A 14,302-nucleotide genomic window follows, 5' to 3' on the forward strand; every position below is an offset into this window, starting at 1 on the left:
CTGCCCACTCAAGAAAAAACTTCAAACTGTAAACAGTGCCTGCAACCTGGTTCAGGTTGTCAACCTACCAAGGTAGATACAAATAGCACAGGAATGAAAGCATCAACATGTATTGATCACATCTTTACTAATGCTGCAGAAATTCGTTTGAAAGAAGTATCCATCCATCGGATGTAGTGATCACAATATAGTAGTCATACAGTGCCTTGCGAAAGTATTCGGCTTTCGTCTGGTGAAGGAGAGTCGGACCAAAATGCAGCGTGGTATCTTTGATACATGTTTAATGACGAAGAAAAAACGAACAATACAAAAACAACAAACGGAACGTGAAAACCTGTACAGCCTATCTGGTGACAACAAACACAGAGACAGGAACAATCACCCACGAAATACTCAAAGAATATGGCTGCCTAAATATGGTTTCCAATCAGAGACAACGATAATCACCTGACTCTGATTGAGAACCGCCTCAGGCAGCCATAGACTATGCTAGACACCCCCAAGACAAAACACACCACAAAAAAACCCATGTCACACCCTGGCCTGACCAAATAAATGCAGACAAACACAATATACTTCGACCAGGGCATGACACATTCATCACAAAACCAACGGATATTGCCAACAACTTTAATTATTTTTTCATTGGCAAGCTTAGCAAATTTAGGCATGACATGGAACAAATGCTGACACTACACATCAAAGTATATCTGACCAAATTATGAAGACAAGCATTGTAATTATGAATTCCGTAAAGTGAGTGTGGAAGAGGTGAAAACATTATTGTTGTCTATCAACAATGACAAGCAAGCAGGGTCTGACAACTTGGATTGAAAATTACTGAGGATAATAGCGGACGATATTTCCACTCTTATTTGCCAGAATTTCAATGTAAGCCTACTAGAAAGTGTGTGCCCCTAGGCTTGGAGAGAAGCAAACGTCATTCTACTACCTAAGAATAGTAAAACCCCCTATACATGCTCAAATAGCCAACTAGTCAGCCCGTTCCCCTTCATAAACTTAAAAAATAGTGTTTGACAATGCTATTTTACAGTTAATAAATTGACAACACATTTTCAGCATTTTTATAGAGAAGGACATTCAACAAGCACAGAACTTACAGAAATGACTGATGATTGGTGTTGAGAAAGTGAAGATGAAAGGATTGTTGGGGCTGTTTTGCTAGGCTTCAGTGCGGCTTTTGACATTATCGATCATAGCCTGCTGCTGGAAAAACGTATGTGTTATGGCTTTACATCCCTTGCTATGTTTTGGATAAATAGTTACACAGAGGGTGTTCTTTAATGGAAGCCTCTCCAACACAATCCAGGTAGAATCAGGAAGGCCCCTTCCTTTTTAAATCTTTACTAATGACATGCCAATGGCTTTAAGTAAAGCCAATGTGTCTATGTATGTGGATGACAACACTATACACTATACATCTCAGCTACTGAAATGATTGCAACACTTAACAAAGTGTGGATGGCAAGGAATAAGTTAGGAATAAGTTAGTCCTAAACATTTCTAAATCTAAAAGCATTGTATTTGGGACAAATAATTAACTAAACCCTCAACCTCCACTAAATCTTGTAATAAATAATGTGGAAATTGAGCAAGTTGAGGTGACTAAACTGCTTGGAGTAACCCTGGATTGTAAACTGTCATGGTGAAAACATATTGATACAGCAGTAGCTAAGATGGGGAGAAGTCTGTCACACAGAGAGTGAATATTAATAATATGCATGTCAATCTCTCCTGGCTCAAAGTGAAGGAGAGAGTGACATCATCACTACTTGTATTTAAGATAGGTATTGACATGTTGAATGCACCGAGCTCTGTTTGAAGTGGTGGTGCACAGCTCGGACACCAATGCAAACCCCCCAGGACATGCCACAAGAGGTCTCTTCACAGACCCCAAGTCCAGAACAGACTATGTGAGGTGCACAGTACTACATAGAGCCATGACTACATGGAACTCTATTCCACATCAAGTAACTGATGCAAGCAGTAAAATTAGATTTAAAAAACAGATAAAATACACCTTATGGAACAGCGGGGACACAAACATAGGCACAGACAAATGCATACACACACATGATAACATGGATTTTGTATTGTAGGTATGTGGTAGTGGTGGAGTAGGGGCCTGAGGGAGCTAATTGGAATCCATAATAAATACAAATACAGATTTCACCAATGTTAGCTGATGAGTTACAAAGCTGGGTAAGTTGCCAAATGAATTGCATCGGTTGAAACAGGCCAAAACAAGCACCTTGTAAGCTGGCTAAGTAAACAAATGTCCAACTCATCTACTACCCTAATACGACAGCTAATTTATTTATTTTATTTCACCTTTATTTAACCAGGTAGTACAATTGAGAACAAGTTCTCATTTACAACTGCGACCGGGCAAAGATAAAGCAAAGGAGTGCGACACAAACAACACAGAGTTACACATGGGATAAACAAACATACAGTCAGTAACACAATAAAAAAATCTATATACAGTGTGTGCAAATGAAGTAAGATTAGGGAGGTAAAGGCAATAAATAGCCCATGGTGGCGAAATAATTACAATTTAGCATTAACACTGGAGTGATAATGTGCAGAAGATGAATGTGCAAGTAGAGATACTGGGGTGCAAAGGAGCAAAAAATATAACAATATGGGGATGAGTTGGGTGGGCTGTTTACAGATGGGGTGTGTACAGGTGCAATGATCGGTAAGCTGCTCTGACAGCTGATGCTTAAATTTAGTGATGGTGTCACGTTCTGACCTTTATTTCCTTTGTTTTGTATTTATTATTTAGTATGGTCAGGGTGTGAGTTGGGGTGGGCAGTCTATGTTTGATTTTCTATGATTTGGGGATTTCTATGTTTCGGCCTAGTATGGTTCTCGATCAGAGGCAGGTGTCATTAGTTGTCTCTGATTGAGAATCATACTTAGGTAGCCTGGGTTGCTTGTGGGTGATTGTCTATGTTGATTGCTTGTTTCAGCACAGTTTGCATTAGTTTCACGGTTGTTATTTCATTTATTGTTTTTGTATAGTGTTTCAGTGTTCAGTGTTTTCTTTATTAAAATTAATGATGAACACCTACTACGCCGCATTTTGGTCCTCCGATCCTTATCGCCTCTCCTCTTCAGATGAAGAGGAGGATGACCGTGACAGAATCACCCACCAACCAAGGACCAAGCGGCGTGGTAAAGGACAGCGACGACAGCAGCGGCAGCAGCAACAACAGCGGCCAGCATCCCAGGACTCCTGGACATGGGAGGAGATATTGAACGGAGAGGGACCCTGGGCACAGGATGGGGAATATCGCTGCCGCAAAGCAGAGCTGGAGGCAGCAAAAGCTGAGCGGCGGCGATATGAGGAGGCAGCACGGCAGCGCGACAGGTACGAGAGGCAGCCCCCAAATTTGTTTTTTGGGGGGGGTCAGATGAGGTGTGGGGCTAAGCCAGGTAGCAGACCTGAGCTCACTCCTCGTGCTTATTATAAGCAGCGCGTTACTGGTCAGGCACCGTGTAATGCGGTTAAGCTTACGGTGTCGCCAGTACGTGCACATAGCCGGTGCGCTATATGGCAGCCCCCCGAAAGTGCCATGCGAGTGTGGGCATCGAGCCAGGGCGTATGGTGCCTGCTCAGCGTGTCTGGTCGACGGTATGCAATTTTGGTCCAGGGTATCCTGCGCCGGCTCTGCGTACTGTGTCTCCGGGGCGCTGGGAGGGTGCAGTGCATCCTATGCCTGCGCTCCGCTCGTGCCGGGAAAATGTGGGAGTGGAGCCTAAGGGAGAGGTGCACGTAGTAGGCACTAGATCTCCAGTGCTTACCCACAGCCCGGTCCAACCTGTGCCTGCACTCTGGAGGGTCCGGGCTAGAGTAGTGATCAAGCCTGGGGGAGTGGTGCCAAGGCTGCGCACCTGAGCTCCAGTGCTCCCACACAGCCCAGTCCTTCAGGTGCCTCCTCCTAACACCAAGCCTCCTGGAGGTCTCCCCAGCCTGTCCGGCGCTGCCGGAGTCTCCCGCCTGTCCGGCACTGCCGGAGTCTCCCGCCTGTCTGGCGCTTCCGGAGTCTCCCGCCTGTCTGGCGCTTCCGGAGTCTCCCGCCTGTCCGGCGCTGCCAGAGTCTCCTGCCTGTCCGGCGCCCAGAGGCGCCGGAGCTTCCGCCCCTCTGTCCCAAGCTGCCCCTCTGTCCAGTAGGGTCATTTAGAAGGGTTGCGATGGTTAGGAGGCCACAGAGGCGGACAATGAGGGGGACGACCGTGACAGAGGGAGATATACGACTTCAGCTTCAGTGATTTTTGAAATTCGTTCCAGTCAATGGCAGCAGAGAATTGGAAGGAAAGGCGGCCAAATAGGAGTTGGCTTTGGGGATGACGAGTCAAATATACCTGCTGGAGCGTATGCTACGGGTGTGTGCTGCTATGGTGACCAGTGAACTGAGATAAGGTGGGGCTTTACCTAGCAAATACTTAGATGAATGGGGCCAGTGGGTTTAGCGACGAATATGAAGCGAGGGACAGCCAGCGAGAGCATACAGGTCACAGTGGTGGGTAGTATATGGGGCTTTGGTGACATAACCAATGGCACTGTGATAGACTACATCCAATTTGCTGAGTAGAGTGTTGGAGGCTATTTTGTAAATGACATCGCCAATGTCAAGGATCTGTAGGATGGTCAGTTTTACGAGGGTATGCTTGGCAGCTTGAGTGAAAGATGCTTTGTTGCAAAATAGGAAGCCGATTCTAGATTTAATGTTGGATTAGAGATGCTTAATGTGAGTCTGGAAGGAGAGTTTACAGGCTAACCAGACACCTAGGTATTTGTAGATGTCGACATATTCTAAATCAGAACCGTCCAGAGTAGTGATGCTAGACGGGTGGGCAGGTGCGGGCAGCGAACGGTTAAAGAGCATGCATTTAGTTTTACTTGCATTTAAGAGCAGTTGGAGGCCACTGAAGGAGTGTTGTATGGCATTGAAGCACGTCTGGAGGTTAGTTAACACAGGGCCAGATGTATACAGAAGGGGGTCGTCTGCATGGAGGTGGATTAGTGAATCACCAGCAGCAAGAGCGACATCATTGATGTATACAGAGAAGAGTGTCGGCCCGGGAATTGAAACCTGTGGCACCCCCATCAAGACTGGAAGAGGTCCGGACAAAGGTCATCTGATTTGACACACTGAACTCTATCTGAGAAGTAGTTGGTGAACCAGGCAAGGCAGTCATTTGAGAAAACAAGGCTGTTGAGTCTGCTGATAAGAATGCGGTGATTGACAGAGTCGAAAGCCTTGGCCAGGTTGATGAAGACGGCTGCACAGTATTGTCTTTTATTGGCTGTTATGATATCGTTTAGGATCTTGGGCGTGGCTGAAGGCTAAGCTTTCAAATAATAGGAAAACAAGGCCATGTATAGCATATTAGTATCTGCACCTAGCAAAATTGACAAACCATAACCTAAGCCCAAAAGATAAACACTAATTATTCTAGCGGTGGATATTTCGGTGGCTATTTGTCTGTTTAGCTAGCTAGTGAAAGTGACAGCTGAGCTTGACGCGTTGTGAGTGCAACCCATATTTACCGCTACACACAGCTTTTCTTGCCTGACAGACTAACTAATTAGCTAGCTAGCTTGCTATAGCAAGCAGCTTGGGCCATTTCCAATGATTTACATAGGTAGAAACAAGAATAAACAACCAACTAGTTAGCTGACTATATTCAGTTAAGCACTTCAACAATTTCCATGCTCCACCGCTGATGTGCTCGCCTGTACCAACCAAGTAATCATGACAATCTATTCCCCAAGTTTTACTACATCGACAACACCAAAAGTAGTCATATGACAGCATACCCTGTTTCCGGTTTCTGGTTGATGACAACAGCCACACGAATACAACAACAGGTTGATTGCAAGTTCATTTTGCGATATTGACACATATATTATTTTAAGAAAAACAAGGCCATTCTCGGCCACTATAATAATTTATAGAAAGTCAGTTGACGACCACTATGGGTTCGAAAAACTGCTGACTGCCAACATGCATATAGAGAAGGGCACTCAACTTGTATTGCACTGATTCAGATGACAGATGATTGGTTGATGCTTTTGATGCATACAATCACATATTTGTGATCATTGTTGAATGGTCCTTGCAGCGTACCATCACAAATATGTGATTGGAACAGTAGCAACAGAACGTAGGATGCAAAGAACATGTTCAAACAGCAATGTTGTCTGAAAAGCATCTAAACAATGTTTTCTAAACTCAAACTTTATCATTCAAGCATCACACGGAACATATCCACAGCCAAACTCATTCAATAAACCAGTCTAAATAACAGGTTGCGCTGACAAAAAAAACAAAGATAAGTTAGCGACCTAGCTAGACTTGTTTACAATGTACCACATCTCTGGTTAGCAAAATTAAGAAATGTAATATTGTTTAGAAAAGAGAGGCTTGTCAGTTAAGCTAACATTAACTAAATTCTTTATGATGGCAGCCATGTTTGTTTGACAAGTGAAAACTCCCTAATCCCAGATTGCCAATCACTATCATACGCAAATAAACAGTCAAAGATGGCTGCATCCTTTGCCCGAAAAATATGAACTGAGTTTGGCCACTTTTCAGCTATTACAAATCTTCAATGTAATTGTTACAGTGTATACAATAACCAAAGCATATGACTTGACAAATTGTTTACAGTTTTGGACAAATCACAAAGCAAATAAAATGTTATCACCCGACAGATCATCACCCCAAATACAAGCCTACTACCTAGCCTAACTGTAGCGCAAAAGCTTAACAGGGTTGCCAGATATGGGTGAAACCATTTTAGGGGGGAACATTTCATTTGTGGGAGATTTGAAGTCCATAGGGGGTAGAAATGGGGAAGGTATCGTGGGGTTATGTGATGCAGGAAATATTACTATGATGGGGGATTTATCAATAAATAGTGGGGCAAACACAGGAGGAGTTGATATACTACATAAAAATAAAACCCCTGGAAACGAGGGTCTGAGCTGGCAACCCTGAGTAACGATAATTACAATCTAAGTCAGTCAAGTGAACCATCCCTTCACCCCGTTTTGTTATAACATCTTTGGTTTGACTGATGTTTACGTGAAAATCAGAATGCATTGTATGATCTCAACAAACATGGCGCCACACAAGGCTGACATTTAGCTTAGGATTAGGTCATCATAATCAGTACAACCTTCCAAAAAGTAATTTACACACATCAAATCTGTCCATTACAATCTATGATTACAATCTATGAATCGGAATGCATGATTTGTCACCAGAACTTCAAAACATGTGAATAAAACAGTAAACACATTATGCTCCATACATACCTACGGTGTGGTGTGCTACAGAAGAAATGATAATACGATATACAAAAACTATAATGATAATGTAATAAGGCACTTACTTTGAGAGGAACGCACACATATCCAAAGTTATTAGTAAGGAAAAGAACAAAGGCAATGCCGGCACCAGCCATTAAATGTGTTAGGGGGGAACAATTTGTGCAGGTTCTGTTCTGACTGGAGATGCGCAAATGTCTACATACTTGATCTGGGGAAACACTGGGGCTCTCGTAGAAGAGAGAAGTTTGTCCTGCTCAGTAAAGCCTCAAACATGAATTGCCTGCAAAAAAGAAACGCCCTCTCACTGTCAACTGCGATTATTTTTAGCAAACTTAACATGTGTAAATATTTGTATGAACATAACAAGATTCAACAACCGAGACAAAAACTGAACAAGTTCCACAGACATGTGGTCAGGAAATCAAACACAGAATGAGCAGTATGGCTGGTGGCATTGTCATGCTGGAGGGTCATGTCAGGATGAGCCTGCAGGAAGGGTATCAAATGAGGGAGGAGGTTGTCTTCCTCAACTCTGGCGCTTTGTCAGAGTGACCATCGGGTTCTTGGTCACCTCCCTCACCAAGGCGCTTCTCCACCGATTACTCCGTTTGGCTGGATGGCCAGCTGTAGGAGGAGTCTTGGTGGTTCCAAACATCTTCCATTTAAGAATGATGGAGGCCACTGTGTTCTTGGGGACCTTCAATGCCGCAGCCATTTTTTGGTACCCTTCCCCAGATCCATGTCTCGACATAATCCTGTCTCGGAGTTCTACGGACAATTCCTTCATCCTCATGGCTTGATTTTTGCTCTGACACTCACTTTCAACTCTGGGACCTTATATAGACAGGTGTGTGCCTTACCAAATAATGTCCAACCCATTGAATGTACCACAGGTGGACTCCAATCAAGTTGTAGAAACATATCAAGGATGATCAATGGAAACAGAATGCACATGTGCTCAATTTCGAGTCCCATAGCTAAAGGTCTGAATACAGACTACTCAGTATCGAGGGAAAGATGAACGGAGCAAATTACAGAGAGATCCTTGATGAAAACCTGCTTCAGAGATCTCAGGACCTTGGTCTTTTACCAAATAGGGCTATCTTCTGTATACCACCCCTACAAACTGATTGGTTCAAACGCATTAAGAAGGAAAGAAATTCTACAAATTAACTTTTAACATTTCAAGTAACACCTGTTAGTTGAAATGCATTCCAGGTGACTACCTCATGAAGCTGGTTGAGAGATTGCCAAGAGTGTGCAAAGCTGTCATCAAGGCAAAGTTTTGCCACTTCGAAGAATCTAAAATCTAAAATATATTTTGATTTGTTTTAGACTTTTTTGGTTACTACATGATTCAATATGTGTAATTTCATAGTTTTGATGTGTTCACTATTATTCTATAATGTAGAAAATAGTAAACATAAAGAAAATCCCTGGAATCAGTTGGTGTATCCAAACTTTTGACTGGTACTGTATATATATTTTTTAAATCCCCTTGATCAGAGCTAGATTATAGCTCTGGTCCAGAGCATTAGAGCACTACAGGCACCCATACCAACCGAGACAAGTTTTTTAAACCTTTATTTTACTAGGCAAGTCAGTTAAGAACAAATTCTTATTTTCAATGATGGCCTAGTAACAGTGGGTTAACTGCCTTGTTCATGGGCAGAATGACAGATTTTTACCTTGTCAGCTCAGGAATTTGATCTTGCAAAGTTCCGGTTACTAGTCAAACGCTCTAACCACTAGGCTACCTGCCCCCCAGGGTTAAGGTTTGTGCTTTGAGGTTCACAGACCAGGTGCCCTAAGCGTGCATAATCTGCAGCTGGATGCTTCCCTGTTGTTAATGGTTGTTTGGGGTATCTATTTGGGGTTGTTTGTGGTTGTTTTGCATTGTTTGTAGTTGTTTGTGATTGTTTGCGTTACCTGTTTGTGGTTGTTTGTGGTACCTGTTTGTGGTTGTTTATGGTGGTTTGTGGTTGTTTGGGGTGATTAGTAGGACCCCATATTTCTGATTTGGGGTTGTTTGGTGGTTATTTGAGGTACTTGTTTGGGGTTGGCATATGCATAGAATTATTAGAATGGGCTTGGAATCTCTAATGCTGGCAATTTGACTGGTAAACTCATGAGTACACTCAAAATGCCTGCCTGGAATTGCGAGGCAATCTTTTCCATGGTCATGTAGAACATTCATTCAAATTATGTTAACTGATGTGAAACAACCAAATCACATCATGTATTGATGGGTACACTTCCTGCTTTCACTTCCTGCTTTGCTCCTATGGGTATACTCACAATGGCCGCCAGTCCACCCATTATGCCATCATTGAATAGGATGCCAGTTCTATTCATTCTATTTCTATGGTTTGTGTTTGTTTGGGGTTGTTTGGAGTACCTATTTGTGGTTGTTTGGGGTATATGTTTGTGGTTGTTTGGGGATATTTTGGGTATCTGTTTGTCGTTGTTGATTAGTAGGACCGGGGAAGTCCTGACAATACCTGATCAGAAAATATAGGGCCCAGGGCTGTCCTGTCAGTACTGAGAGTGTAACAAATTGTATGTTGTCTCCCGTGTGTTCTATTTCAGATGGGAATCACGTCCAGAGATAACTCCACCCCTGTGTTCCTGTCTCAAAACATCAGCCACCACCTGACTGGCACTGCACGCACCATAGGTGCTGCACTGGTTGGACACTTTGGTAAACAACCAACATTCATTCAAATTAATTTGGTGCCGTTAACTGTTGTGGAAGACGTGTGAAATTGTATTTCTGTAAAGGGAAACTTTAGTATTCGGATCATACTATTTTCTAAGAAAAAATACACAGTGAACTTCTGTTTAACCCTTTACACTCGTGGGAATTGGCCTATATGGATATGGCTAAATTGAAATGTTTCTTACAGAATAGTTATGAAATGCATAACCATGATAGCAATTGAAAGGGAACAGTTTGGAGATAAGGTGAATACACAACAGGTCACCTCAGACAAGACTGAATCCAAACATGGCACTGTTGATTTTATGTCCATTTTACATTTACAGAAAATACTCTGGATGCATTCAGTAGCATTTCCTGGACAACAAAATGACAAGGGTTTGAGTGAGAGGACTAACTGGTGTCTCCAAGTGGCAACACACCTCTCCAAGGTGTGCACAGTCCTTAAGCAATTTCAATGCACATTTTATGCCTTAAAGAAGAGTCTAACTATAAGGTACTTTTTTGAGCTTTCCTAGTTGTGCTGTTGAGGAACTAGAGCAAGCACACTTGTGGTTGTTTTGTGAGGAACACAACTCTGCTACCCCTCCAGCACACAATTACTGTTATTGTTTACGCAATCCAAAAATGGTCTATTCTAAATCGCAATATGGGCAAGGTGGACATGATTTGAAAGCCTGTTCTAATGCCAACATGACTAGCTAAGTTATAAAATATGATCTTATGGTGTTAGGCTTTCACAAGGCAATTCAGAGAAACATGTCGTAATTTTGGTGCATGAGTGCATTCAAGGGCATGTGAATTGTCTTCACAATAAATAAACAAAGAAGTAAATTATGTTCAAAACAACCCAAGGTATTACACAGTGGCTGTCAGTGCCGATAAAGATGTGGAAAGTCATTTTTTTCATGAGCATGACCTTATTTATATTAGAGCATGACTCTCTTTCATATTCCATTTCACCCAGTTCAATGTAACAGCAATAGGTTTAGGCTACTACATGATACTCAAATGTTCCCTATACCCATCATGAAGTTGCTACAACCTAGCCTATGAATGAAAGTTTACAACGTTGGTGCACACAGGTCGAGAGACAAATTTGAGGTGACAGACAGTGACTTTCAATATCGCCTTAAAAACTCTTGACTGCATCTAGCTGATATAACTTGTTCTCAACTAGCCTACCTGGTTCAATAAAGATTAAATAAAAATAAAATAAAACATATTGGGTGTAATCATTAGTCCAACAGTTGCAAACGAGAGTTCCTATTGGACAAATTCAGGGTTTTTTCCACTTTCTTCCACTTAAGAAAGGTTTTTCAACAGAATCAGTGGAATGAATACACCCATGATCAAGTGTAAACACAGTTCACTTTCATAGCAGCCACGTTGTATTCCTTCTCGCATCTAAGAGCTTTCCTCCTCTTACATTTTCCCTTCGATTTTGCACAACACATCAACTGTATGTGACCAGGTGAAAAAAAACTTTCCAAGCCAAACCGCTACACACAGCCTACATCGTTGTCATCATATTAGCTAAGGTAACGTCTTAGTCAGCATAGACAATTGAGAAAATGCGTTAGTAAACCTTTGCTTCTCCTTCATTTTGGAAGAAATTAACTTTTTCAGAACTGTCCTGCTATTGTTTTTCACTCTCTTTGAGTCAGCTACTCACCACATTTTATACACTGCAGTGCTAGCTAGCTGTAGTTTATGCTTTCAGTACTATATTAATTCTCTGATCCTTTGATTGGGTGGACAACATGTCAGTTGATGCTGCAAGAGCTCTCATTGGCTGGAGGATGCCCTCCAGAAGTTCTCATAATTAATGTGTAAGTCTATGGAAGGGGGTGAGAACCATGGACATCCTAGGTTTTGTATTGAAGTCAATGTACCCAGAGGAGGACAGAAGCGAGCTTTCCTCCAGCAACACCATGGTGCTACCCTATGGAGTGCTGTTGAGGTTACTGTAAAACTTCTTTGCAAAATAGTGTGTTTTAATCAATTATTTGGTGACGTGATTATATTTAGGTTAGTTTTATCTAAAAATGATAATGTTTTACAATTTACATTTTTATGAAATTCACTGAGGAGGATGGTCCTCCCCTTCTTCCTCTGAGGATCCTCCACTGGTATGACTGCATGTCATATTGTAACTCTACATCATCTTGTAACTCTACATCTTGTAACTCTACATCAAACTCTACATCTTGTAAACATTGACACTGTATATGACATGGGTTTTATGATTTGGAGATGTGAAGTATACCTTTGGACTCACAGGTGTTTGGCTTGCTTGTTTTACATCAAAGTGGTATTTATTATAATCCTCAACATCTCATCTTTCAAAATACATTGAGTCATCTTAATTTACAGCATTTTCCTCACTCAGACAACAAAACATTAGCAAAAGTTGACCAAATACCAGGATGGATGGGTGCAACATCTGAATGAGGGAAATGCTGAAAATTAAGATGACTCGATGCAGTGTCAAGTTTAGAACGGTTATCCGTTAAAACACATACAGTGCTGTGAAGCACAAAGCCAAAGCTCTGATGTTATTGTTCAGCCACTGCATTCAAATTTTGTCACTTATTAGTACCCAAATCTGACATTTCCAACCCGTATACGGGTACGAGTGTAAAGAGTTAACAAATGTAAGTGTGCTTTCATCAGAGGTCAATCTGTATGGTACTATTAACTGTTCACAAGTATACAGTTTGAACGTGTGTTGTGGTGTCGGTCAGGTGTGCGGACGTTCGCTCCCAGCAGCGCAGGGGATAGCTTTCTGTACCTTGGAGGGCCGGCGGTGATCCTAAGCATGGTTGCTATGGCGGCAGACGATGGAGCGCTGTACGCAGCAGTGAAAGTTCTGCTGTCTGTGTTGGAGACAAGCCCTGCCATGGAGCGGGAGATGACACGCATCAACGGCTACAAGGTAGGTACAACCCAAACACCTGTCATTAAAGTCGTTTTCATTAGGCACCAAATGGAATAAAATGGACTGAAAGGTGTGATTAACTGGACTTCTCTTGTGAAATGTTTTGAAATGTTTTTCACTGCATCCCCTAATGAAGACAACCCAGTCAGGTCTTTACGAAACGGAATGGATAGAATTATGGCGCCTAATGACATACATATCTGTACAGCCCAAACTTCTGGATGACAATAATTACATAAAAAAGCGGTTGCCTTGGAATGATAACTCTGTTCCCCATCTCCTCCTCCGTGTCTCTAGCTCCTAGCATTCCTGCTGAAGATTAAGAGCAGTGTGTTGAGCAGTAGAACCTTTCAGCTGGTGCTATCTCTGTCTGGTTCAGTGGACCACCTGGGATCTGGAGCTGTTTGTCTACACAACAGACCCGCCTTCAATGCTCTGCTCTGTGACCTGGAGGTACCATACTCCTGTCCGGCCCCACACCAACCCTACATTCCCAAATCAACTCCTAGAGCTGATACCTAGACACCTCCTGTTAAATATAGACTGGGTGTACAACATTTTAGGAACACCTGCTCTTTCCATGACATAGCTTTCACCGGGATTCACCTGGTCTATGATCCCTTATTGCTGTCACTTGCTAAATCCACTTCAATCAGTGTATATGAAGGGAAGATGGGTTAAATATGTTTTTTATGCCTTGTGACAATTGAGACATGGATTGTGTATGTGTGTTATTTTAAGGGTGAATGGACAAGACAAAATATTGAATTGCTTTTGAACGGGGTATGGAAGTTGTGCCAGGCGCACCCATTTGAGTGTGTCAAGAACTGCAACGCTGCTTGGTTTTTCATGCTCAATAGTTTTCCCGTGTGTATCAAGAATGGTCCACCACCCAAAGGACATCCAGCCACTTTGACACAAGTGTGGGCCAGCATCCCCGTGGAACGCTTTTGAGTCAACATGGGCCAGCATCCCTGTGGAACGCGTTTGACACTTTGTAGAGTTCATGCCCCGACGAATTGAGGCTGTTCTGAGGGGGGGGGGGGGGTGCAACTCAATATTAGGAAGGTGTTCTAACATTTGCTCCTTCCCTTGAAGGTGTGGAAGAACACTGCGGAAAGTCTGGACCTGTCAGTTCTCAATCACTTTGCTGAAATCCTGACATCATCAAGGTAGAGTATCTTCATGAGCCATCAAAACAAAATGTTGTGCTACCCTTGTTAAAATTACACACTTACTTTACTTCAACCACAAGTAAATTGAACAAGGAACT

The 14,302-nt window shown here is 42.5% G+C and overlaps 1 protein-coding gene across 3 annotated transcripts in view; it reads left to right on the forward strand.

Annotated features, from left to right (window-relative positions):
• wdfy4 (WDFY family member 4) overlaps positions 1-14,302 on the forward strand; it is a 191,577-nt gene that overhangs the window by 75,476 nt on the left and 101,799 nt on the right. For all 3 annotated transcript variants that reach the window (XM_064934604.1, XM_064934603.1, XM_064934605.1), the window contains exons 25-28: positions 9,959-10,070; positions 12,836-13,026; positions 13,327-13,482; positions 14,128-14,201. In XM_064934604.1, coding sequence (XP_064790676.1) covers positions 9,959-10,070; positions 12,836-13,026; positions 13,327-13,482; positions 14,128-14,201 — 533 coding nt within the window. The remainder of the gene's footprint in view (positions 1-9,958; positions 10,071-12,835; positions 13,027-13,326; positions 13,483-14,127; positions 14,202-14,302) is intronic.

This window comes from Oncorhynchus masou, chromosome 24 (genome assembly GCF_036934945.1).
Source record: "Oncorhynchus masou masou isolate Uvic2021 chromosome 24, UVic_Omas_1.1, whole genome shotgun sequence".
Classification (NCBI taxonomy): domain Eukaryota; kingdom Metazoa; phylum Chordata; class Actinopteri; order Salmoniformes; family Salmonidae; genus Oncorhynchus; species Oncorhynchus masou.